The sequence below is a fragment of the Equus quagga genome, chromosome 21, assembly GCF_021613505.1.
Source record: "Equus quagga isolate Etosha38 chromosome 21, UCLA_HA_Equagga_1.0, whole genome shotgun sequence".
Classification (NCBI taxonomy): domain Eukaryota; kingdom Metazoa; phylum Chordata; class Mammalia; order Perissodactyla; family Equidae; genus Equus; species Equus quagga.
Window position 1 is genome coordinate 29,444,400 of NC_060287.1, and position 26,304 is coordinate 29,470,703.

General features: G+C 43.4%; 1 protein-coding gene across 2 annotated transcripts; it reads left to right on the top strand.

Moving 5' to 3' along the window:
- The first annotated feature begins 497 nt into the window (after positions 1–497).
- On the top strand, positions 498–26,104 carry LOC124231381 (interferon alpha/beta receptor 1-like). 2 transcript variants are annotated; one of them, XM_046648166.1, is made up of 12 exons: positions 498–513; positions 997–1,134; positions 5,979–6,102; positions 10,525–10,703; positions 12,799–12,956; positions 13,069–13,210; positions 14,117–14,231; positions 17,421–17,620; positions 17,730–17,884; positions 20,058–20,208; positions 20,953–21,098; positions 22,595–26,104. In XM_046648166.1, the coding sequence occupies exons 2-12, from the start codon at positions 1,059–1,061 to the stop codon at positions 22,832–22,834; spliced, it is 1,686 nt and encodes a 561-aa protein (XP_046504122.1). In that variant the 5' UTR covers positions 498–513; positions 997–1,058; the 3' UTR covers positions 22,835–26,104. The 2 variants fall into 2 exon arrangements, with proteins under 2 accessions (XP_046504122.1, XP_046504121.1); XM_046648165.1 differs by lacking the exon at positions 498–513 and adding an exon at positions 553–655.
- The last annotated feature ends 200 nt before the right edge of the window (positions 26,105–26,304 follow it).

Sequence of the window (26,304 nt, forward strand, 5' to 3'; positions counted from 1 at the left end):
CGTCTCTCATCCTGCTTATTTTCACAATGTCCATAATCTATTACTAAGGTATTTAAATCACCATTTGGATGGTGGGCTCAAATTGTTTACTCATAAAGGTCGGCGATCACAGCTTAGAGGCCGCCGATCTGGAGCCCACCCCGAGCCCGGCGGCCTCCCGATTCTCCGCCCGGGGCCCGTGCGCCCCCGGCCCAGCCGCCCGGAAAACAAGCGCTCGACGCGTCCTGGTTTGACTCTGGACACCGCCGTCCTTCGCGGCAGCGCTCTGCACGCAGGACTCGGCCGGCCCCGGGCGGAGCTTCCTCATTCCAGCCTCCCTCGCTGCCCCCGCCGCCGCCACCCCTCTTTCCCAAGCCCCCGGGGGCCGCGGCCCGGGCGGGAGAGGGCGACGCCGAGCTCGCGGCAGCGCCGGGGGCCACAGGCAACAGGAAGGGCGGAGGGCCTCCAGAGCCGCGCGGCCTGCGCAGGCGCACTGGCAGCGCACCGAGTGCCTGCCAGGGTCAAGGCCTCCACGTAGGCGCGGTCTTAGGGAATACGAGGGCGGACCGCGAGCTGGCAGTCACTGGCCAGAAGGAGGGGTACCGACGAGGCGGCGCGGCGGCGCTCTGTCGCCCACGCCGCAGGCCCAACACTCGCCAGGCTCGCGGTGCAGCGCGTGCGCGGAGGGGCGGGGCGAGCGAGGGGGAGGGGGAGAGAGCGAAGGGGCGGGGCGAGCGTGGAGGGGCGGGACGAGCGCAGAGGCAGGGAGAGCGGAGGGGCGGGGCGAACTCCGAGGGGCGGGGCGAGCGCGGAGGCTGGGAGAGCGGAGGGGCGGGGCGAACTCCGAGGGGCGGGGCGAGCGCGGAGGTAGGGAGAGCGGAGGGGCGGGGCGAACTCCGAGGGGCGGGGCGAGCGAGGAGGCAGGGAGAGCGGAGGGGCAGGGGCGGGGGCGGGGGCGGGGGCGGAGGCGGAGGGGCGGGGAGAGGCGGCCTGCGAGAAGTGGCTTCTCTCGCGCAGCTGAGCGCTCGCCGGTCGGGGTAGCCGAGGATGTGACTGGCGGAGCCAGCGGCGGTCCGCAGATGATGCTCGCCGTCCTGGGCGCGACGACCCTGGTGCTGGTCGCCGGGGCGCCGTGGGTGTTGCCCGCAGCCGCAGGTGAGAGACGAGGGGTCCCGGCGCAGGCTCGGGCGCGCGAGGCTGGGCGGCGGCGGCGTGGAAGCCTGGGCCCCGGGAGGTGGGTGGGAAGGACAGACGTCCCCTCTGGGAGACCGCCAGTCGTCCGTGGTCGCGGCGTTCAGGTTGAACTGACGGGATCGAAAATCAAACAAGAGAGAGTGGTGTTCGCGTTCTTTGTAGGCCGCTTGCTTGGGGGCCAGTGTAGCGGTCCCCCGGCCGGAGACGCCGTCCTCGCCGCCCCTCCCGCCCTCCCTCCGGCCGCGCCCCGGGCTCCCACCCTCGCGCTGCTGGGTGTGCGAGGGCCTTCGCGTCGGGTTGGTTTGTTTCCGAATAATCCCGCGGCGCGGCTGGGCACGATTGATAACGAACAGGGCTTTAGCTACGAACTGTGTTGCTGTTTCTGAAACGTATTTCCTGAGTTTGGTAAACACTTACTCAGACCCACTTGGGAAGAGGATGAGCATTGCAAGAATTCCTCTGCCCTCAGGATTCGTACAGTCTAATAAAAAGTAATAATAAAAGAAAAGTACACCGGCAAAATACAAAGGCTAGCGGCCATCAGGCGGCTTTGCTGCCTTTTTTAATGCTTAGCCGGGATGCCTCGGGGGAATGGCAACTATTAGAAGGCTGACTTTGTAGTGAGGAGGGGTACCCACAGAGAAACGGGGCCTAGCGACCGAGGGCAGGAATCCCGGAGGTCCCTGCGGCCGCCTGGTGGGTTCAAAATACTTAGCTGTTAGTTTAGAAAACTGTGCCTCGATGTGATACACTGTGTCCTATTTCTCCAACGCTTCCACAGATGTAGTGTGTGGGATGTGGGTTCTAGGGTCCTACTGGAACCCGGTGTCGTTTCTTTGAAATCTTTTGTTCATGAAAATTCTGCATTAAACTCATGTTTGCTTTAACATAAAAAGAATTTTCCGAGAATTTTCAGGTAGAATTGACATTCCAGGAGGATGTACGGGAAGATCCCAATTTTAACCTAGGTTAGAGGAGAGCAGCTAAAATTAAGTTTATGCACACCTGGCATTTATGGCGCTCTTAACTGCCAGGCACTGCTCTAAGTGTTTTGAAGGTATAAATTCCTGTAGCTTTCAGAACAAAGCCAGGCACTGTTATCTTCGTTTTACAGATGAGCTGAAGCCCTGAAAGATTGAGTAGCTTGTCTAAGACTATACAGCTAGCCAGTGCTTGAGTGGGAATCAAACCCTGGGAATCCAGGGACTGGCCTGGTGGCTAAGTTCACGGCCTTTGCTGCAGGCGGCCCAGTGTTTTGTTGGTTTGAATCCTGGGCGCGGACATAGCACTGCTCATCAAACCACGCTGAGGCAGCATCCCACATGCCACAACTAGAAGGACCCACAACGAAGAATATACAACTATGTACTGGGGGGCTTTGGGGAGAAAAAGGAAAAAAATAAAATCTTTAAAACCCTAGGAATCCAGCATGAGAGCCCTGGGCTTTAGACTGGACTGTTTGCCTAAGGGCCAAGCAGTTTAAGTTAGTATCCACCTGTAGTTAAGGGCCCAGTTATCTTTCAATTATCTCATTCATTTTCTTCTCAAAGGAGTAGTAATGTTCAAAACTAAATGAAATGTTAATCCTAACTTGAGATCGTTACATTGATCTATCTTTCAAATTCATAAAAAATATTCATAGTTTTAAACCTAATAAATGCAGTTCTGGGACCCTCGCCTAAGAAAACTAGCCAAAATATGGGAGGAAATTCATATTTGTGTGGATGTAGGTGTTTGAATTTCTGTCGGACTTAAAAAGATAGTAAACCATGTCTGGTCATCAATATGAGTGTGAAAGATTGGAAGCAACCAATTATATAAACAGAAGGATTGGATTAAGTGCCTGTTTATGTATTTTGCATATTAAAAGGGTGAAATGCACTATTATCAAAAGGATGTTGCTAATACTGTAACCAAACTCAGTAGGTCCATCTCTTGGTGAATGCAGAGCCCAAAAGCACAACTAAGGCTGAAGTGAGTGAAGAAAAAACGTTTATTGCTTGCACAAGTAATGGAGGATAGCTCCCACCGCAGTGCGCCCCCACCCCTACCCCCAGCTTGGTGTGGGTGGAGATTTTATACATCAGAGTGCGGAGGATAGGTTGCAACTGCGTAACAACTGGGCCTAATCAGGGTGCATGTGCAGGCGGTTACATACTGAGTTCTATGCCATTACATACGGAGCTCAGTGGGATATGCCAGTACATAACAGGTCCCAGGTAACTTTTGGACGCTTGGAGCTGGAGCAGTTTGCCGGGTCCTGCTGCTACCATGTGAGTTTCACTGTAGGATGGCAAAATCTGCAAAAAGGAGGACACCAGCTTCTGAAAAACAGTACATTTAGTTTTCTCCTTGTCTGTGACAAATAAAAATGGCAAGCAATAGGATATATTGGAGTATATGAGGAAGACATTTGGTGTAAACCTAATTCGGCCTGACTTTGTTTTTTCCAGAAGGGCCTGACTGTGGCTGTTGAGCACGCTTTGTGTATCTGCTTAGACATTTCCTATGGCCGGAACAAAGGCCCTTGAGATAAAGGTGCAACTTCCCCCCTCATTGGCATTTCCTTAGGGATATGCATCTTTCCTTAGGCTAGGAACTGATTGCTGCACTCACCTTTGACCACCCAGCTCACCTGTGACCGCTCAGCTGGAGACAACAGACTGCCACCCTGCAGCGTTCACTGAGACAGAAGACCTGCCTGCTGTGTCCATCAATGGCTGTGCCGATAGAGCAGTCTCACGACTATTGTAAAAGGGACATTTCAGTCCTATGTGAAACATCCTCTCTGGGGGTATATAACCACTCTGTACATCCCACTTCTTTGGTGCCCTTTCTTCCTTTGGGAAGAAAGGCCTCGGGTTATAATCCTCAGATTTCAGCTCAGAATAAACTCACCCAAATTTTCATTTATAGATTGGTTGTGGATTATTTTCATCGACATCTGGAAAACGTTTGATAGACTCTATTTACTTATGGATCAGATTTTCATTAACCCTTTCCTTGCCTGGTTTCTAGTCACAATACTAATAGAACAAAATCTATGAAATCTGCAATCCTGGTTAATAACTGTATTTCCGAGTCCCTGTCCGTTTACCAGCCAGGTGTTTGTTGCTCTCCCATGTGCCGAGATGCCTCTGACTCCAGGATCTCCTTCCTTTAGCAGCAGCAGGATTGCATCCCTGAGGAGGTCCCTGGCTCTACTCCATCAGGTTTCGTCTTCCTAAATCAAGGCCCAGAATTACTGAAATATTCTGGACTGGAGACTACAAATGCCATCAGATCTTCTGTTAACCCCTGTAAACCCCAATCACTGCCCTTTGCCTGCATAGAATCTTATAAAATTCCAAGAAATGGGATGGAAACTAAGTTTCGAAGAGTGGGATAAGAGGAAGTATTCTATTCATTGATGAAGTCTTGGAGAATCTGAGTGTAAAACGGAAAATTGAGAGTGGGGACACTTGATGAGTACCTCCCCAAATTTTAAAAAAAATTCAGAAAATGTTTTCTCAGATGTCTCCCCTTTTGCCTCTATACCATAATATCGCTAACTGGAAAGTAGAAGCGATCCCAGTAAAGAAAGTTCTACGCAAGGACCCTTATGGCAGGAAGTCTACAAGGACGTAACATGTTTGCCCTGAGGGAGAAGGAAAGGCTAGAAATATTGTAGCAACAGGGAATAAATGGAAAAGCTGATCTCTTAAAAACTGTAGCTTACCATAGTGAAAGAAAAGCGCTTTGTAATGAAGTTCTGTGACCCCAACATTACACTGATTATTCTGTAATGAAGTAAAACGAAGATTAAGCGTGAACGTATATAGACCCAGCCCTTCAGGAACTTGTAATCTGGTTGGAGATTTGTGTTTAACATAAAGAAGCAATTTTTTTTAAAGACGTTTTCATTCAACGAGTTTTGAGCGCCCACTAGATGTTAGTACAATGTTAGTGCTGAGGACGTCGACTGTAGCGTGAAACTGAGCAGTACAGATTCATGTGGCAACATGGAAAGGAAGAGCAAGGACAGCACGAGCTGCAGTATTTGAGGAAGTTTTTCTATAAGGGCTCGAACTGGAACTGGTCTAGGAGGATTCAGGTGGTCAGAGAGGAAGAGAAACGCAAATTGGAGGGACCAGAAAGGAAAAATGAGAAGACATCCAAAGGGCGGAAGATTTTACTAGAAGTATAAGAGAGAGAGTAGGTCTCTAGAAAATAAACATAAACATAAATATAAAATAAACATATATAAATACATGTAAATATAAAAATAAAATAAACATAAAAATAAACAGAAGGGTTCAGACTTGATATGCTCAGCAGCCAAGACCTTTGCAGGTTCCGGTCGGGCTTGGCTGACGTGATAAACATTGATAATTCTGTCTACCTCTGAATGTAGAATGTGAAACCAAACTGAGGCTGTAAAACCATTGAACCTTGTGTTCTTTACGTCAGTATCACTTCCAAGACCAAAGAAAAATTCTGTTTTTATACAGACTCTTTTTTTTCCAGTTGAAAGACAGTGCTTACTTTTTTTCTTTATTTTTTTCCAGCTTTACTGAGATATAGTTGACATATAGCACTCACTTTTTATAGGTTAAAAAAACTCGACCCTTTCCCAGCTCTCTCAAATGCAGATATAATTAGCAGTCTCCTTGTGCTGAGAGCAGTCATAGGTTTTTAAAATTTTTTTTATATATTTAATCTTGTTATATTTAAATATTCTTTAATTGTGACGTGAAGGGACAAATATCGTTTTTAAAAATAACTGTAGTGTATGTATAACTATCTCTTTCTTGTTGCCTTTATAGAGGGAACAAACCTAAAATCTCCTCAAAATGTAGAGGTCTACATCGTGGATGACAGCTGTATCCTGAAGTGGAGCGAAAGCGATGAGTTTGTCAGCAATGTGACTTTTTCAGTAGATTATCAAATGTACGTTACTCTACTTATTGATTCGCCAGAATCATCTGAAAAAGTTTTATAATTTGAACACCGTAATTTTTTTCAGATTTGTGAAACATTTGTTTTTTTCATTTTTTTAGAGAAATTTTATGTCTACTTTATGTAGCGTTTATAACTTCATTTCTACAAATAGAGACTTAGTCAAATTCATCTTTGGGCGTTGAAGCAGAAGAGGTTTTGGGGATGAGGATGGCAGACAGCTTCTGTGGTCCACAGCCGTATCGTCTCTGTTCTGGATGCTCCGGCATCTTTAAATATGAATTAGGGTCTGAACTAGAGCATCTCTTGAGGATATGGGAGAGTACCCCAAAAGGCCCGTCCACAGTCTTGGACTAGGCCGCCAGGTCTCATGTGATCCCCACCCCTGCAACCATAGCCCCGGCCTATTGTTCTCCAGGTGATCGCTAATAAAACTGTGGGGTTACTTTAGTAATTTGTGTGTGTATGCATGTATAGATATGTGTACACGTGCACACAGATACATCTATAGTTTTTCTTGGATTTGATAATTTAAGAATTTTTCTCTCTAGAGATTTTTCTTTAAATTCAACTTTGAGTTTTGTTACCAATTTTGTTCTTTGCTTTAGTTCAGAATTTTCTTATTAAAGAACTGGTTTCGGTCTAACAGAGATGATTTCAGATTCCCTTATTGAAAGTTACCCTTATAATACAGAGCAGAGGCACGGACAGGGCTTTCATATTCGTGTCCCTTCACACATTATGTTGTTGTTTTTCCCCTCTTCCATTTGACTTTAGCATCAAATGCCTTATTTCAGTGTGTTCTTACTCTGTTCTGTTCTGCTAGCTTTATAAATAATTGCCTGGTAAAAACATGCCAGGCTGCCAAGTTCGGGGAGACAGCATAGGGCTATGTAGTATGGACTGGAGCCAGGCTGCTTAGCTTTAAATCCGTCCTCTGCCACTTACTCTATCACAGTTTCTTTATCTGTGAAGTAGAGAGAATAACTGATAGGACCATATATAATTTACCATCCAAACCAGGATACTTTTGAGAGTGAAACGAAGCTCTTAATTTTAGATAAGCTGGAACAATAAGCTTAAACCAGGATGGCCCCGGGAAGATGGGGCTGGAAGACCCCAATAATAAAGTGTCTAACTGAGAAGGTGGTTAGGAGTGTGGAACAATTGTATATAAAGTGTTCAGTGGGACAGAGTAAGTGATCCATTGCAGTGTCGTTAATAGCAGCAGCAGACAATTATTTTTTAATATCGTGTTTCTCAGAATGTAGGACATATACCACTGGTGACAAATGATACACAGACACATAAGTAAGCTATTAGGATTCCAGTGCCTGTAGAATGCAGGCTAAGAGATCAGTGTTTGTGCCTTATATCTCAAATTTATTATGCTGTATGTAGTGTGAATATTCATTCTTTTCTTCAATAATTATTGAGTGCTTTTTATGCCAAACACTCTCCTGGGTGCTAAGAATCTATCAGTGAATAGGAGAGAGAAAGATGGCATGTAGTTATATTATGAAGCTGTTTTTATGAAATGAATTTTGTTTTGGTTACATATTGGTTACATGTTCATTTTCAAATTATATTCTGTTATGATGTAAATATTCTAGATGACAAAGTTGGGGGTTTTTTAAGAAAATATAAAAGTAGCTACCACTGCCGTAGCTCTCTTATATGCAAAAGCAGTTGTAATATTGTGTGTGGCTGCATCTCCTGGAGCAGGCAAGACAGATGTAAAGAGTGAGGGTGGGTTGAAACCATATCAAGGCTTAGTTTTAAATTTTTTAAAGATTTTTGTTTTTTAATTTTTCCTTTTTCTTCCCAAATCCCCCTGGTACATAGTTATATAGTTTTAGTTGTGGGTCCTTTAGTTGTGGCATGTGGGATGCCACCTCAACATGGCCTGATGAGCGGCGCCATGTCTGCGCCCAGGATCCGAACCTGCGAAACCCTGGGCCCTGAAAGCAGAGTGTGTGGACTTAACGACTCGGCCATGCGGCTGGCCCCCTAAATTTTTTATAAGTTTTTCTGTTTATAATAAGAGTCTCTGGGGTTTTTTTTGTTTTGTTTTGTTTTGGTGAGGAAGGTTCGCCCTGAGCTAACATCTATTGCCAACCTTCCTCTTCATTGTTTTTTTTCACTTGAGGAAGATTAGCCCCCAGCTAGCATCTGTGCCAATCTTCCTCTATTTTGTACTCGGGACACCTCCACGGTGTGGCTGATGAGTCAAGTAGGTCCACATCCAGGATCTGAACCTGCAAACCCAAGCCCCCGAAGCAGAGCTTTAACCACTCGGCCACAGGGCCAGCCTCTGGAGTCGCTGGATTTTTAAAAATAGATTCTGATGTGGAGCTGTTTCTCAGGAACGGTATCATTAAATGCCAGCTTTAATCTCAGATAGGTTTCAACTTAGAAAGCAAATTTGCCTGTTGCTTTATCTCAAAATGAGTTTATTCGGGAATAGCCAAGATGTTCGGGATGTGCATGCTATGGCAAGCCAGAGGAAATCCAGAAAAGAAAGGAGGAGAGCTGCTTTTAGAGAGAAAAAGGCAGAGTAGGGAGGGGCTGTTCTAAAGAAAGTCCACCGGGCAAAGTAGTAGTTCAGGGCGGAAACAGCTTCCCATTGGCTGAGCTTCAGCGTTTCTCATTGGCTGGCTATTGCTGAATGGGATGAGAGATCTCCCTTCAGCAGTACTTTTACTCCCTGTCCAAGATTTAAGGGTAGGTCTCCTGGTTGGTGTAACTGACGTGTATTACAGAGCCTGAGAGCTCCCCCTACAGGCCTTCCCAACTCCGATTTAGTTAGAGTTTCTTAATTTCCCCAGAGGTAAAGTGGAAGGGGAGACTGGCCAGGAATGAAGTGTTCCATATGCTTGTATACATTTTTTGGTAATTTTTTTAAATGTTTCCTTTTTGAAAAATAAGGAAGACTTGTCTTTGGGTCAGCACAAAAATTATTTCAGTATCATCGCTGGCTTCTATTATCTTAAAGCATCTTTAAAATGAAGTCTACAATATTACCCCCAAAAAAGCTGATGCTGGAACCATGAATCAGGCTTGACAAAAATGCCTTCTGAGAGAACAGTTTCTCTGCCTGGTTTTAGGGAGACAGGGCCTAACGTAGGCAGCCGTTTTGAAACCTAATGTTTGTTTTCTGGTCCTCACCTCCTTAGTCTCTTCTCCTGCTTTGTAGCAATATGTCTTTTCTGTTTTAGGGTCTCCGTGCCATTGAATTTCTTCATGTGTTTGAAGAATCTATCATCAATCACTTAAACTTTTTGATGGAGTAAATTCACCTTGAGGAATTTGTTAGTTTATGTTAACATTTTCAGTTCTTTGTTTCTAGTGAAGTAAGAGAAGAAATTATAGAGAGCAGAAAGTGGAAGGGCTGGTTTGATTTTGAGAAGGGCAGAAGAAATTCTCAAACCATACTGATTCTGAGGTCTTTCTTAGGGCTAGTAAATCTATTCGTAGGAGCAGGTCAGAAAGGAATCATCAAATCCAGTTCTCAGATTTTTTTTTTTTTTTAAAGATTTTATTTTTTTCCTTTTTCTCCCCAACGCCCCCCGGTACATAGTTGTGTATTCTTCGTTGTGGGTTCTTCTAGTTGTGGCATGTGGGACGCTGCCTCAGCGTGGTCTGATGAGCAGTGCCATGTCCGCACCCAGGATTCGAACCAACGAAACACGGGGCCGCCTGCAGCGCAGCGCACGAACTTAACCACTCGGCCACGGGGCCAGCCCCCCAGTTCTCAGATTTTTCAGTGAGGAAGAGAAGATCCAGAAATACAAAGTAGTTGGCCAAGAGGCCAGCCCAGTGGCATTGTGGTTAAGTTCACGTGCTCCACTTTGGTGGCCCAGGGTTTGCGGGTGTGGATCCCAGGCGTGGACCTACAAACCACTCATCAGCCATGCTGTGGCGGCATCCCACATACAAAACAGAGGAAGATTGGCACAGATGTTAGCTCAGCAACTATCCTTCTCAAGCAAAAAGAGGAAGATTGGCAACAGATGTTAGCTTGGGGCCAGTTTCCCCCCCCCCCCCCCAAGAAAGATAATTGGCCAGAGGTCACACAACTATTTTTAACAAAGCCAACGCTAAGTCCACTTTTGCATTATGGATCATTTCTCTCTCAGCTTCTTTTAAATCCTAATGCAACCACCCACAAAATTCTAGAACGGTATTAAATTAACTGTGTCAAAATTGTTCCATTTTATAAATAATAACTTGGAATTTATGCATTGAAAAAGAGTGGAATGTTACACACTCAAGTGTTACCAGGACATTAACTCAAGTGGAAGAAATAGCTCCTTAAACTAGCTTTATAATGTTAGTAAACAGAAAATGTGTTTGACGCTCTTTTGTAGTTATACATTTGCTCATTCATTCATTTGCTTTTTAATTTTAAAGACCTGAGATCGATGACTGGATAAAATTACCTGGATGTCAATATGTTACTAGTACCCAATGCGACTTTTCTTCACTCCAGCTAAATGTTTACGACGAAGTTAAATTGCGTGTAAGAGCAGAAAAAGGGAATGACACTTCTCCATGGTATGAGGTCGACTCATTTATACCCTTTCAAAAAGGTAAGAAAAAGTTACCAGCTGAATTACATTATATTCTTTGTAAAATATAGCCAAAACAGCTCACTTACTATGCCTACTTGTTTGCATAATGTAAAATCTCCCATCTTAAAAAGGAAAAAAAAGAAAAAAGATTCTCTTAAATCTTTATCTTCTTCCTGGTGTGGCCTCATTTTTCTGCTTTCCCTGTGGTAGCTGTTCTCAAAGAGTGGTCCCCAAGACTCTTTCAGGAGGTCTGTAAAGTCAAAGCTTTTTTCATAATAATTCTAAGACTTAGGTGCCTTTTTCATTTTCGTTCCCTCTCGAGTGTCTAGTGGAATTTTCAAGGGGCTGTTTGCTGTGTGTTATGGTGACTGAATGAGGGAGTAGGTGTGAGAGACATCCGTCGTCTTTATTAAGCCAGACATCAGAGAGATTTGCACAAAATGTGAAACAGCACCCCTCTTCCCACTAAGTTTTTTTGTTTGTTTTGGGAAATATAGTTATTTTTTATAGCAAATATTTGTTACCATGTAAAGGGTTTGTCATTATTGTTTTATTATGAATTAATAAATATTTTAAGCTTTTTATCAGTTTTAATGTTTAATATGCTAACTGTCGTAAGACATGACCCGTATAAACAGAAGCTCTTTGGGACCCTCCATTTCTTTAAGAGTCTCAAGGGATCTTGAGACCAAGAAGTGTGAGAACCACTGCCCTATACCAGAACTCAAAGAATTACCCATAGCGCCCCTCTCTACTTCTTTTCCTCCCACTCCCTCTTCAGCCTACTCCATTCGAGCTTCGTTCCTCATCGCTTTGCTAAAACCACTCTTGTCAAGGTCGCAGTGACCTCCATGATGCCAAGTGAATTCCCAGGCCTCTTCTGGTTCATTTCTTTTGTAGCATCAACATGGGTATCACTGTCTTTTTCTTGAAACTTCCATCTCTGGATCTCTAGGCTACTGCCCTTTCCTGGCTCTCCTCTTGCTCACTGGTCACTCCTTCACCAGTTTCTCCTCATCTCCCAAACCTTAAATGTTGGTGGGTCGTCAAACCTCTTCTCTTTCTGCACTCACTCCCTGGTAATCTTACGGTTTCCAATACCATCTGTATGCTCTTGACTCCCGAAATGATGTCTCCAGCCCCATTCCTTCTCCTTACCTTTAGTCTGGAATCGCTAACTCTCCATTCAACACCTCTACTTAGACGTCTAAATGTCATCTCAGATTTAAAACGGCCAAACAATGCTCTTGATTTTCCCCCTCAAAACTGGCGTTTCTTGTAGTTTTTGCCAGTTCTCTTAGGGCCATTAACTATTTGTTTGCTCAGGCCAAGAGGCTTGGAGTCCTCTTTGACATCTCCTTTCCTCACACCCTTCATCCCATCCATCCACAGGTTCTGAAGGATGAGCCTTCAGAGTCTGTCCTGAATCCGGTCCCCTCTCACTCCCACCGCGGCCACCCGCCTCCAACAAGCCACTCATTTATCACTTAGCTACTGCAGGAGCTTCCTCCTGGTCTCCCTGCTTCCGCGTGCATTAACCAGGATGATCTTTCCAGAATGAAGGTCAGGTCGTGGCATCATCCGATCTCAGCCCTCCCGTGACTTCACGGACTAGTTAACTGCTAAGTTCTTCCTTCATTATCTGGCTGCTGGCGACCTCTCTGAGCCCGTTTTCAGCCACTCAGCCGTTCATTACCCCTTACTGTCCCTCGAAAATGTTCAGCACATTCCCATGTTAGAGGCTCTGACCTGACGGACCCTCAGCCTGGAAGATCTTTCCCCTCGATATTCACATGATTTACTCCCTCAGTTTATTCAGGTCTCAGCTCAAATGTCTCAGACAGGCTTTTCCCGACTCACTTATCTAAAACAGCTCTTCCTACTGTTCTCTGTCCCTTTAGATTACTTCATGTTTCCTTAGAGCACACAGGACATTATATGTATCTGTTTATTTGGGGTTTCTGCAGCATCCCCCACTGGACTGTAGGCTCCATGAGGAACTCTCTCTGTTGGACTATGCCAGGCGCATCCTCAGTGCTCGGAAGTACCTGTTGAATGAATGTTTTGGAATTGTATTAATAAAGTTGTATAGCAAACATTTCTGTTTTTACAGCTCAGATTGGTCCTCCAGAAGTACATTTAGAAGCTGAAGATAGGGCAGTAATACTGAACATCTCTCCTCCTGGAACACAAGATAGCGTCATGTGGGCCATGGATAGTTCCAGCTTTACATATAGCTTAGTCATCTGGAAAAACTCTTCAAGCGGAGAAGTAAGCATTATTTTTACCTTTGTTTGAGCTGAGGAAAAAGTGACATGAATTAGTTCTAAAATTTGACCTACACTTTTTTAAAGAACAAACTTCTATTTTTTTTTCATTATAGAAAAGGACTGAAACTGTCTATCCCAGAGATAAAATTTATAAACTCTCCCCAGAGACTACTTATTGTTTAAAAGTTAGAGCAAGACTACGTGTGCAGCGGAAAGTTGGTTTGTATAGCCCGGTGTCCTGTATAAACACCACAGGTAAGGACCAAGTTTTGCTTTAGATTCAATAACTATGTAGACAGATTCGCAAACTATTAATTTTGGCATTTTTCCCCTTAGCTGCTGAAGTTTATAGGATGGTTTATTAGATACTAAAAGAAAAGCATTATAACTGCGTTTATATAAGCAAAAAAAATGTTATTTGGGTTTTTTTGTCTCAAGTAGATAGTAATGAAAATTAATTCTGCTTAAAAGTCCAAATGTTTTCTAATGACGAAAACTGTTATTATTTGTTCAGAATCCACAAAAAGGAGGAGGTAGTTGCTAGAAGAATAGTCAGTCTTGCAAAAAGTCTACTTTTATAAGTGAGATGTAAAAACAGGAAAGCATCCGGATATGTTTAATCACTGACATCTTGCCGACAGTTAAGGTCAAGGGTGGGAGCTTGGCTTTATTACTTTAATTGTAAATTTAATATGCGTTGTTTTTGAAATCAGACAATACAGAAGAGTTTAAAGTAAAGTTTGTCTCACCTGCGTCCTTACCCGCGAGTCCGTTTAGCAGAGATGAGTATGGCTGGGAGTTTGTGTGTATCCTTTCCTACTTTCTCAGGGCTTATAGAACATAGACACAGACATACAGTTTTTTGGGTTTTGTTTTTTAAATTAAAAAATAGGATCCTGCTAGGTATATTTTATGACTTGCTTGTTTAACCTAATGTTTGAGGACCTCCTGTATGTCGGTGCATATAAATAGATCACGTTCTTTTGAGTGGCTGCGTGGTATTACGTAGTCTGAATGTTAACCATCACTTACTTAACTATTCTCTCATAAGGATAAAATGTAAGCCTTTTATCTGCTTGCCCACGCTGTTAAGAATTCTTACCATATGCTATGTCCCTAGAGTAAAAATGTTTGCATTTTTGTGTATTCTTTGTCTTCTAGTTGAAAATAAACTGCCTCCGCCAGAAAATATACAAATCGATAGTAATAATTGGAACTATATTATTAAATGGGATTACAAATATGAAAACATGACTTTTCAAGCTCAGTGGCTCTAGTAAGTTGTATTCCATAAATTTCCTTTTGCCTAGTTTAGTTTGCCCTGTTTATCATGCTTCTTTTCTCCTTCTTTTCACTCTACTTCAGACACCTGCCACTCCTTGCACGCATGTTGACCGATCAAGAGGCAGCTATGATATATTGGAAACACGAGATTTAATTCTAGTCCCAGCTCTGCCAGATGCCATTGAGCTAATCACTTAACCTTTTTTGGCCTCAGTTTCTTTATTTGTTGTAAAATGAATGTATTCTAATAATACCTAGTGTTCTTACCTGCTCTTTTTTAAAACAGCGTGATTCCAGTTGTGCGGGTTATTTCCCCAGTCTGGAGTACTTGGCAGGTGCCCCTGATCTTGTCTTCCAGATTCACTTTTTCCATGAGTCCTTGAAATGGTCTCAGTCCAGTCACTCTGCCTTGTTCAATTCAAGTTAGCCTTCCCATTTTCTTGATTATTTCAGTGCGTTTGATAGATTTTTTAGTGATTGCTTTACTAGGAAATTAAGAAAGTTGGAGAGAACTCTGTTCTATGTGGTTGAGTAGAGATTAGCTAGATATGGATGAAGTCTGAGCACCCTACCTGGAAGAGAACTGTGTCTACTTCATATTGACTGGAAAATTGTAGGGGATAAAGAGAGAGAAGAGGAAAATCAAGTGGAAGAAGTGGATTATGGGGAGAAAAGGAATGGGGAAAACAGATTTATTGAGGGCAGAGGAATAGAGGGGTCAAAGACAAGTATAGCTAAGGCAGGAAAGGAAGAGTGAGAAGACAGAGATGAGAAAGAAACAGAAAAACGAGAGAGAAGGGTCGTTGATACTCCTGTGATCCTTTAATGTTAGTTTTAAACCAAGAACAGTTTGCATAATGGAAACATGTTCATGTGCCTACATGCCCCTCAATATATATATAAACTCACACACTGATCGGGAAACTGAGCAGTAATCTTTTATGTATACTTCACTTTCAGGAGTATGTTAAATAATAGGGCCACAGACTGGAGAGGGATAAGAGTTTCTAATGGCTGGTCTCTGAGTTTCTTTCTTTCTTTCTTTCCTTTTTTTTTTTTTTTTTTTTGCTGAGGAAGACTCACCCTGAGCTAACATATGTGCGAGTCTTCCTCTATTTTGTATGTGAGTTGCTGCCACAGCATGGCCACAGATGAATGGTGTGGGTCCATGCCTGGGAACTAAACCCAGGTCACTGAAGTGGAGCATGCCAAACTTAACCACCAGGCCACAGGGCCAGCCCCCTCTGAGTTTCTTTTGGGTTCTTGGCACACTGTACAAAGCACTGAAGGAATTGTAAAGATAAGCAAAATAAAACACATGGTTCTGGAAATCCGAAGCAGTTTGCTGACATGGCATAGCAAAGGGTGATTTAGCACTGAGGAGTGGTGTGCAGATTATAAGGGTTGTAGAAATCGAAACTGTGAAGGTGGATGGGGCTGGAGAGACCAAAGAGGACATTTGGAAGGAGATGAGATGTGGACAAGGCCTTTGTTGTTGAATCAGCCATTTCGGAGTGGACAACTCTTGTTGTTGACGTCCTGGTGCATCCTAGGCAGGGGCCACAGCACAGGGGAAAGCTCAGGGTATGAAGACTTAAAATGAGGTGGGGGCAAGGGGGAGGTATTCATTCTCTGTTGCCCTGTAACAAATTACCGCAAACTTAGCAGCTTAAAAAACACCTTTTTTGTCTCTCAGTGAATTCTGGTCAGGAGTCCAGACATGGCTTAGCTGGGTCTTCTGCTCAGGGTCTCACAAGTCTGCAATCGAGATGTCACCCGGGGCTGTGATCTCACGCCAGGCTCACGGTCCTCTCTAAGCCCCTGTGGTTGTTGGCAGAATTCATTTCTTGCAACTGTAGAGCTCATGGTGGCCTGCTTCTTGGAGACCATCAGGAGAGGGCATCTCTGACCTCTAGATCCTCTTTTAAAGGGCTCATCTGATTAGGTCAGGCCCACCCAGGATAGGCTCTCTTTTGATTAACTCCAAGTCAACTGATTGGGGACCTTAATTTCGTTTGTAAAATCCCTTCACCCCTTTGCCATATCATGTAACCTAGTCAGGAGTTCATGGTTGCTGCCCATACTCAAGGGGAGGGGATTCTGTAGGACGTGGGCACCAGGGGGCAGAATCCTGGGGGCCATCTTGGAATTTTGCCTACCACAACCAAGAAGGCCTGCTCCGAGAGGAGCAGAGCATCTGGGCGTGGGAGAGCAATGAGAGAGAAAGTTGAATAAGTAGAATGGGATAAGGTTAGGCTTAGTCTCGGACTATGCTACAGGCATTGGGTGCCACTGGGAATCTCGTGTTGAGGGGTGAGGTAACACGAGGTGTGGACTCGAGGAGGGTGAAGATGGGTGCATTCTCTGTGGTGCAATGGACTAAGGGGACGCTAAAGACGAGGGAGCCAGTTGGGAGGCTGTTGTAATCCCAGGCTTGAAATGGGGGGCTCTGAGCTGTTGGTTTCTGAGCAACTGGCTTGACCTCTCCAGGCTCTGTTAGGCGCCCATGTTCTGTTGAGACTTGCTCTTACAACACTGGTGTGTCTCTCTGTTACAGCCCTTCCCCACGGATGTGCTGGTACATGTTTAGCAACTGGCTTTCCAGAAGGGAAAAGCCTTATTTGTAGTGTTTGCTAGTTTTCATGCTACAGGTACTCCCACCATGGCCACTTGGAAGCCACCAACGTGGTGTCGGTGAATATGGAGTTGGGAAGAGCAGCACAGTAGCATCTCCATTATGTAATATTTCCACCCACGAGATACAACAGACATAGGCTTGAGTGTAGATAATAAAATGTAGTCAAATAATTCGGACAGAATTGAGTTTTGAGTACTTATTACTTTTTAATACGATTTGTTTTAAGTTTATACAATTTAATTTTTAATAATGGCTGTGTTTAACAACTGGCTGACAGCATTCCTGAGAATTTGATGGTTGTTTTTGTGCACTGGTGCGAGCCAACTCCAGCACACCACTCCTTTATCACACTCTGGAGCAGGATCTTTGCTCGTCTTTTGTGTTGTATACATGTGTCTTCCACTGTTCTGTGAGTTTTCTGAGGGTGTGGACTGTTTTTCTCTGTAACCTTAGCCCCTAACAGAGTCTAATGTATTCTGGGTACTCAGTAAATATTTGTTGAATTAATGTGTTTGGAATAAAAAAATTTTTTTGTCTTGAAAGTGGCTATTTAAAAAAGTTTCCCGGGAAACATGAAGATAAATGGAAACAACTACCAGACTGTGAAAATGTCAAGACTACCCAGTGTGTCTTTCCTCGAAGTACTTTCTCAAGAGGAATTTACTTTGTCCGTGTACAAGCGTCTAATGGAAATAACACATCTCTTTGGTCTGAAGAGAAAAGATTTGATACTGAAATACAAAGTAAGCCAGTAGTTTTTTGCCTTAGATATGATTCTTCAATTTGGTGTAAATTCTTAAAATCGTTTTTCTTGTCGGAATTGAACATTGCGTCTTCACAATTTTTTTCTAGCTATCATCCTTCCCCCACTTATTAACCTGAAATCCGTTAATGGTTCTCTGCGTGTCTATATCGGTGCTCCAAAAGAGTCTGAAAACAAGTCTGTGGACCAGCCTTACCGACTAACTTATGAAATTAATTTTTGGGAAAACACTTCAGATACTAAGGTAAAAAGACGGTGTAGTATAAATTTGCAGTTTAGAGTTATAACTATGATTTGGGTAAACAAAGCTTGAAGTTAAAATTTTAGGAAAGTTTTTAAACTTTCAGACCATGTGATTAACTCAGATATTTACAAGATGAAGAATATTAGCATCTTTCCATGTCAAAACATCGTAAAGTCATGGATCCCCTGCACCTGGGCCCCAGTGTGTTTTTAAAATTCAGATCCCTCAGCCTGTTCCTACTCTGTCTGAATCTCTGGGGGTAGAACTCAGGAATTTGCCTTTTTAACATGATTCCCAGGTATTCATCCAAACCAGGGTTTCTCAACACTATTCACATTTGGACTAGATAGTTCTTTGAGCTGTCTTGCACGTTATAGGATGCTTAGCAACATCTCTGGCCTCTGCTCACTAGATGCCAGTAGCACTCCCTCCTGGTTATGACACCAAAAATACCTCCAGACATTGCCAAATACCCCCTGGGGCAGGGCACCTCCGATGGGGCAGAAATTGGTTCTTAGGGGGCAAAAGAATCTTAGATTATGATGGTTGTGGCCCTCCAGGAGGAAAGCATGCCTCCAGAGTTCAACTTTGCCCAACAACATATTATTCCTCAGTATTCAACTTTTTGGTGAGGGAGAGATTAGAAAAAAATCATCTTAAAAGGCTCCTTAGGGAGGTGGAATGGAAGAAAAGATTGAGAAACACTAAAATTCAAAACCCGCTGAGAAAGATTAGACACAACGTCGGTTAAGCTGTATTACTCCTATTTCCCCGTCGAATTACAATCAAGGAATCAACCTGTAAAAACTGTGTGCAGTTGAGTTGGTAAATTCTGTAAGTTTATTTCATTTTCTGTTGGAAAGCTAAGGCCATTCCAGTGGCTTGGCGACTTTCATTGTAACTATCTGAACACACTGTAACCATAGCATAATTTAGCCCATTGAGAGTTATGGTCACTTCTCAGTTGTCCCCAGATCAGGAAAACCTAAATTTGGTCTCAAGCTACCATATTGTGTAGCCTTAGGTAAGGTACTTTAGCTCTCTGAGACTTTGTTCCTCTTCTCTAAAGTGGTGGTAGTCATAGTAACTAAGTTTTTTGGAAAGGCTGTTTATAAGCTTTAAAATGAGGTGAGATCTAGGAAAATACCTAGCACGTTGTTTGACCAATAATAGAGATTCAGTACCTTTTAGTCGCCATCCTGTCTTATTCTGGATAATACATCAATAATTACAGTCCTAGTAGCAACTCATATTTATCGAATGCTCATTATTTATCAGGTCCTGTGCTAAGTTTTTTCCGTGAATTGTCTCATTCTTCAAAACAGCCCTGCCAGACAGTACGATTGATTAAACGACTGCGCAGCAAATACTTGGGCTGGAGTGTTCATTACTGCTTCAGTCATGCTGGGCTTTAGACGGTAGAACGTGAGTGGAGGCGATGTGAGCAGAGGCCTGAAATGCGCCTGCGGGGTTCAGTTTGGCCGTCATGCTTCTCTTGTTGCCGAGAGGAAAGCATGCTCCGCATGGTCTCTGGCCAAGGAGGAAGACAGATTCGTGGAGCAGACCTAGACCCGATCCACAGCCGCAGTCTGAGCTCCCCCAGCCAATAGGGACGCTCATGAGTGAGGAAAATAAATATGTTTTGAGCCATGGAATGTTTTGTTACACAATTATTTTGTCGTAATTATTTGTGGTGATGTGTTATATAATGTGATTATGGCGATAGCAGACTAATACAGATACGAGCAGTCATTGTCCTCGTTTACAGATCTGGAAATAGGGCCCAGAGAAATTAAATAACTTGCCTGAGGCTGCAGAGCTGTAAGTGATACCTTAATACAGCCAGTTTGAGGCCAGAACCCCTGCCCTAAACCATTCTGCCACTAAGCAGAGTCATAGGACGGCGATTAAACCAAATCAGCATGTACTTATAAATTAGAGTTGTCTTAGGAATATGTCATATTCTTTTCTGGCAGCAGCATTTTTCATTTTCCGATTGGGTTATTATGTGTTGCCCAAAACGAATTTATATTTCTTAAACATATACCGACCAAGTGTTTGGGAGAGACCAGCCTTAGATTGAATATCTAAAGAACTCAGAAAATAGATATTTGCTATCTGATTTCGTGAGGCGGCTAAATTTTATTAATGATTTACCTTTTTTTTTTAATAGAGTAAAATTCTACAGAAAAAAACTGATTTTACTTTTCTTAACTTGAAACCGCTGACTGTCTATTGTGTCAAGGCCAGAGCGCTCATCCTTGAGGAAAAGTGGAATAAAAGCAGTGATTTTAGTGACACTGCGTGTGAGAAGACAAAACCAGGTCAGAATCTTTCATTATGTCTCTTTTGAAAAAAATGTAACTAGACAGTAAAAATAACTGAATTCGTTGAAAATTATAAAATATTTCCTTTTTACTGAAAAAGAGAATATTTTCTTCATGAACGATGAGTCGAAAGTAGACCTCCAAGCTAAGTCTCACAGTTTTAGAAAATACTGTTAATACTCAGCTCAATTCAGTATTTTTAATGCTTTATATTTCATCCAATATCCACAATTAATTCCCTTTAATTACTATTCTTTAGCATTTAATGGAAGACTATTTTAAATTTTTTTTACATAATGCTTAATATAGTTGTCATGCAGAAAGCACTTAATTAGTTCAAGTGCAAATTTTTGTATAAGGGAGTGAATTCCTTCCATTTGGTATTTTACAGCTTGTAGGGCTGACCTGTGGGAGCTTAGTCACAGGGTGTGTTTACTTGTGCTAGCCGTGTGTTTCAGAAGAAGGGCTGGAGAATACTGAGTGTGCTTGGAGCTCTGTGTCAATATTGTGTCCTTCACTAAGGACCTCTCATTCACTGGCCTGGGCCACTCCTTAAATGTAGATACCATTGCCTGCACCTGTGGTGTGTGCCGGGCTGGCAGAAGTATTCCTAAGGGTATTATTTAATAGGTTTTGTATTTCCTTTCACATAGCTAATCTTACACACAGACGTCAGCACTATTAATGTATTTGTGTGTCCAAACATGTGTTGATGCTAAACAGCATTTATTTTGTTTTTAGGAAATACTTCCAGAACCTTGCTTATAGCTGGGATTTGCATTGCATTACTTATTCTCGCAGCTGTCGTTTATGTTGTGAGAGTCCTCTGGAGATGTATCAATTATGTGTTCTTTCCATCAAGTAAACCTCCTTCTGCTGTAGATGAGGTATGTTCTTTTTTTTGATCAACATCTGGGTTTTTCTTAAAATGGGAAATATATATATTTTTTTTGGTGAAGGAGATTGGCCTTAAGCTAACATCTGTTGCCAATCTTCCTCTTTTTTTTTTCTCCCCAAAGCCCCAGTACATAGTTGTATATCCTGGTTGTAAGTCCTTCTAGTTCTTCTATGTGGGACGCTGCCACAGCATGGCTTGATGAGCGGTGCGTAGGTCCCCACCCAGAATCTGAACTGGTAAAACCCTGGGCTGCCAAAGCAGAGTACATGAACTTAACCAATCAGCCATGGGGCTGGCCCTGGGAAATATATTTGATTTCAACAGAATGTATATGTTTCCTTGATAGTCAGAAAATAATACAGATTGATTTGGGTGTTTTCTTCAAAGTTTCCGTACATTAGCTTTAGATATGGTCATTTAATGTAGTACAACACAGATTAGTAAAGTTTATCCTTAATCTCATATTTTTCTGGCAGTTTACTGTGGCATTTGTTGTGCCATTGGAAGTCTTTATATTAACAAAAAGGCTAAAACGTTATCATCAGTGCGGAAACTGTGTTCACTGGAAGAAATGACAGAAAATGAAATAACGCAACTTGAGTTTTCTCTCATGACACCTCACAGGTTTTTGTGTGACCCTCCTGTGAGGTCAGCATATTTAACGAGGTCATCATTTAGAGCTTACACGATGACAGTGATGAAGACCTGAGCAGGGACTCTGCCCTGGGGATGTATGTCCCTGTGGGGGCGGGGCTGCAGGTTGCCTGCCTTGGGAGTATGGTCAAGAGCTCAGGCGCTGCGGCTAGAGGGCCTGAAAGTGAATTGTTGATAAGCTGTTATTAGCTCTGTGAACTTGAGCAAATCACGGAAGAGTGCTTGAGCGGGTACCCTTAGGCTATACGATGCAGCCAATGCTCCTCCTCCATGGAGGTGTGCGCAGGTCCCCCATAAAGGCTTAGCACTGTGAAAATGCTCCGTGAATCCTATTTCACTCTCACCCTGAGTTTTTAGATATCCTTCCTGTATACTCTAATACTCAGCTGTCATTCAAAGAACTTCAAACTAGCTTGTTACAACATCTAATTAATCTTAGCTGCACAGGGAAAAATTAGTTTATCACTTGTGCTTCTTCTGGATATTTGTGGATTGGATGCAAGAATTTTTATTATTTCAAAATAAAATTTGCACAGTCCCAGTGCTCTCCTCTCTCCTGCCTCTTCCGTGCTCTTCCACCCCCTGCCCTGTCTTAGGTCCTCTTCATGTACTCACCAAAAGCAATATTAAGATGTAAGTGACCTCACTAGTGATGCTTCTGTTCTAAACATTACAATGCAATTGATATGCTCCGAGCTGACTTTCTAATATGCATGCCTAACATGGCTTTCCTAGATAATGGACTTAGGAAACTGAAGCTATAAGGACTAGAAAACTAGTTTTCGTTATTTTAAATAATCTCTTTCTATTTTTTTTCCTTTTTTACATTAGTATTTCTCTGAACATTTACTAAAGAATCTACTCCTTTCTACTTCTGCGGAACAAATTGAAAGATGTTTTGTAATTGAAAATACCAACACTGTTAGCGCAGCAGAAGAAACTAATCACGCTGGTGAAGATTACAAAAAATATGGCTCCCAAACTAGTCAGGATTCAGGAAACTATTCTAATGAAGATGAAAATAGTGGAAGTGGACTAAGTGAAGAAGTTCTGCTACAGGGAGCTGTGTGACCGGAAACCAACTCTCAAATGGTAGGGAGTTTTGTGGGAGTTTACCGGGAGCCTGACCTCTTTGCTTCTCTCAGTAAGTATCAAGAAGATTTTCGGTTTCTGGGGAAGAAAAAACATCTTCAAGTCATAGATCCTAAAAATATAGTCAAGCACTTAACTGTTTACAAGCAGAATTACAGGAATTTGGAGAAAAGTTCCCTACATTCTTTGCTACGTGTAAAGGCTTGGAAGACCTGTCTGGGCTGAGATGAGTTAAATCCGGAAGATGTCGACTGTCTTTCTGATGGTATCTTAAGTACCACTGTGCTGACTGTTTGTGGCTAAGGGCAGTACGTGTGTTCCTGTCAGTTAATACTGTCACGGGGCTGCTGGTTGCTCTGTGTCATTGGTTCATTCTCCATTCCCAGTATTATAGTGCATTATTTTTCAAGAGATGTTTAGAACATCTGGTCTTTTCTTTTGACACCGAAGCAGGCCCTTTGGAAATTTCTTTAGAAAAGCTGAATACCGCCACCGCTGGTTTTCTAAAAAATCGCTTTCTCTAAAAAACATCCACAGATACCAGAAACGTGATCCTTAAAATTTTTCAGGGGAATTCTGTCCACTAATCCCAAGGACATTGGCTCCAACATCACAGTTGCCTTTCCCTGCCGCAGTTTAGGATTAAAACCAGGTAATCTTTTCCATACATTAAGAGTTCCTGATTCATAACTTATTAGAACAGTGGCTTCTGACTAGAATTTGCATTCACAAAAGTTGTAGAGAAATGGAGAGCTATCTGACTAGCAGAGTCCCTATTATTTTTTAAGATATGGGAGTCTGTGGAGGTTAGGCACAAATGCACGCAAGAAGCCTTGGGACCAGAAAATGCTACTGATGGACCAGACAGAGTAAGAAGTAGAATAATTCAGTAGGAAAGAAGCGGGTGACTTTAGTGACAATGAAGCATAATGTGTATAACCAGCTTTTAATTTTCAACATACCTTGGGGTTGTTTAGCCCGCCCTGGTGGTCTAGTGGTTAAGATTCGGGGCGTTTACCGTGATGGCCCAAGTCCATTTCCTGGTCAGGGACCCACACTACCCATCTGTCGGTTGTCATGCTGCAGTGGCCACATGTTGCTGTGATGCTGAAAGCTAGGCCACTGGTATTTAAAATGCCAGCAGGGTCACCCGTGGTGGACAGGATTCAGCAGAGCTTCCAGCCTAGACAGACCAGGAAAAAGGACCTGGCCACCCACTTCTAAAAAAATTGAAGACCCGTGAATAGCAGCGGCAAATGGGTTTGTTCGTTTGTATGGCTTCCCTGGGTCTTTTTTCATACCAGGCCGGCTTCTCTACCATGGCAGTCAGTATTCATGGATCCCCTCAGCTCAGCCTGCGTATACTCAAGAAAATGCAAATTATTTATTATCAAAGTGAGGGGCAAATGTAACTGGAAAGAAAACCTAATTTTAAAAATTGTATACTGCTTTTCAAAGGCACCTCTAGCTTATGTTTAAGTTGGTTTGGTGTTTGGGATTATTCCTGGAGATCCTTTGCAGGAAAGGAGTCTAGGAGTTCTGGCAGCCTCTAAGGCGAAACCCTCTACCTGACTCCTGCAGCCGGGAGGGACCAGTGAGGGGAAAGGAGAGGAAGCCACCCAGCGCCTGCCTATGCGTAACAGTCTTCCTTATGTAGTGTGTCTGCCAAGATGACAGCTTCACCTGGGTGGGAGGAGAGGCTGAGGCAGCTGCCCAGGGCGGGGCTTGACACTCAGCACGCCCTTGGCATGGGCACAGCTCCGCAGAGCATTCCATGTGCTTTCCTGGGTCTGCGGTCCCAGCTTGTGGCAGAGTATGGCAGGGATCAGGGCGGCCCAGGAACCCCCTGAGACACAGCTCTCTGCTGGAGAATCCCTCAGTGACCCCAGCACACCTTTTGAGAGCAGGTCTTTGGGGTCAGCCTCCATTCGTAAAGCCCCGTCTGTGGAAATTTGCCTCTTTGAGGGTAGGTTAGGAGCCTGGCGTGACCCCCTGCCACCACTGCTTTCATACTCTGCCCATCCAGCGGTCCCCTCCAGTGCTCGGGCCCCAGATTTCCCACAGGAGAAAGCGGCTGTGGACTGGATTTCCTAAAAAGAAACAGTGTCTTGTGGGACGTGGAGGAGGGAAAACTCAGACACTAAAAGGAAAAGACACCGATGAAATGGTCGGGTCCCTAAGATGTGGGACTGCAGGTCTTTACGTGGTAAGACCCTCTGTGGGCCTCGATGAACAAGCCTGGGGGCATCAGCAGCAGCATACAGAAACACCCTCATTTCTCCCTTGTCCTCTAGACGTGAGAATGCACTCCTGTTCCATCCTTCATCACGGTCCGCATGTAGTGTTTCCAGGCTGTGCTCACTTGGAAGGTGCTAAGTATTTTTTCTGAAGAATGATGTACTTGAAAATACCATATACTTGGGAGCACCAATAAACTGGCTCAGAATTGCAATGTTGATAGTTCTTGGAGAGGCTGAATGTAATCTAAGAGTTTGTGTAAAAGATTTGTATCGTCACAGCCAGAAATAATAGTATATTAATACATACGTGAATAGCGACATGCGCCTGTCAACGTGTACATGCCTACTTACAGCAACACACACACACATATGTGATGGGGGCCGCATTCCATTAGTATGGCCGTAAAGGATTTATTAGGAGAGATTCTAATTAGAAAATTAGAAATGCTGCTCAGAACCCTAAACTTTTAGGATCTGACCAGAAATTTGCAACCTGTAAAAAAGTTATTTTAAAAATATTATTTAGGGTTTGTATCTTCTCCCCAAGCTGTGACTTCTAAAGTAGCCTCAGATCCCTCTTCAGAATGTGGAGTGGACAGAAACTTTCCTACCTCTCTTTTCCTCCCCGTTACGCTGTGACTCCCTGACATGTTGTGTTTTTGTTTCATCTGGTGTGTGTCTGTCCCCAGGAGACTGGAAGCTCCATGAGAGCAGGGGCTGACTTTTATGCATTACTGTACCCCCAGCATCTATGGCAGTGCGCTGCCTTGCACATAGAAGATGCGCAGAAAATAAGTACAAATGAATGAAATCTAAAATTTGAACCAAGTCGGTGTTTGTGACCAATTTCGTATGTTTTATTGAGTTATGGAAGGACGTAACCATGTCGTCAATGTTTTTATACAATAAGCTTTTGTGTTTTTCATTTGTAGTTTTGTCTTAAACCCTATTACTGTAAATAATTTTATATAATAAACACTGAGGCCAAAAATCTTTGATTTTTTTTGTTGTGCTTGAACTTAATAAACATTTCTGCGCCAAATGTGCTTCAACTGGTGCCTTCATGAGGCATTCATAATAGAGGTGCTGTGCCCCCACCGAATGTTCCGATGTCCAGCATGGGGTATCGTGAAAGAGCCACCACTTCTGTCACTGTCCCATGGAGCTCCTGAACAGGTAGCCCTTTTGCTTGCTCCTTTCTTTTCCATG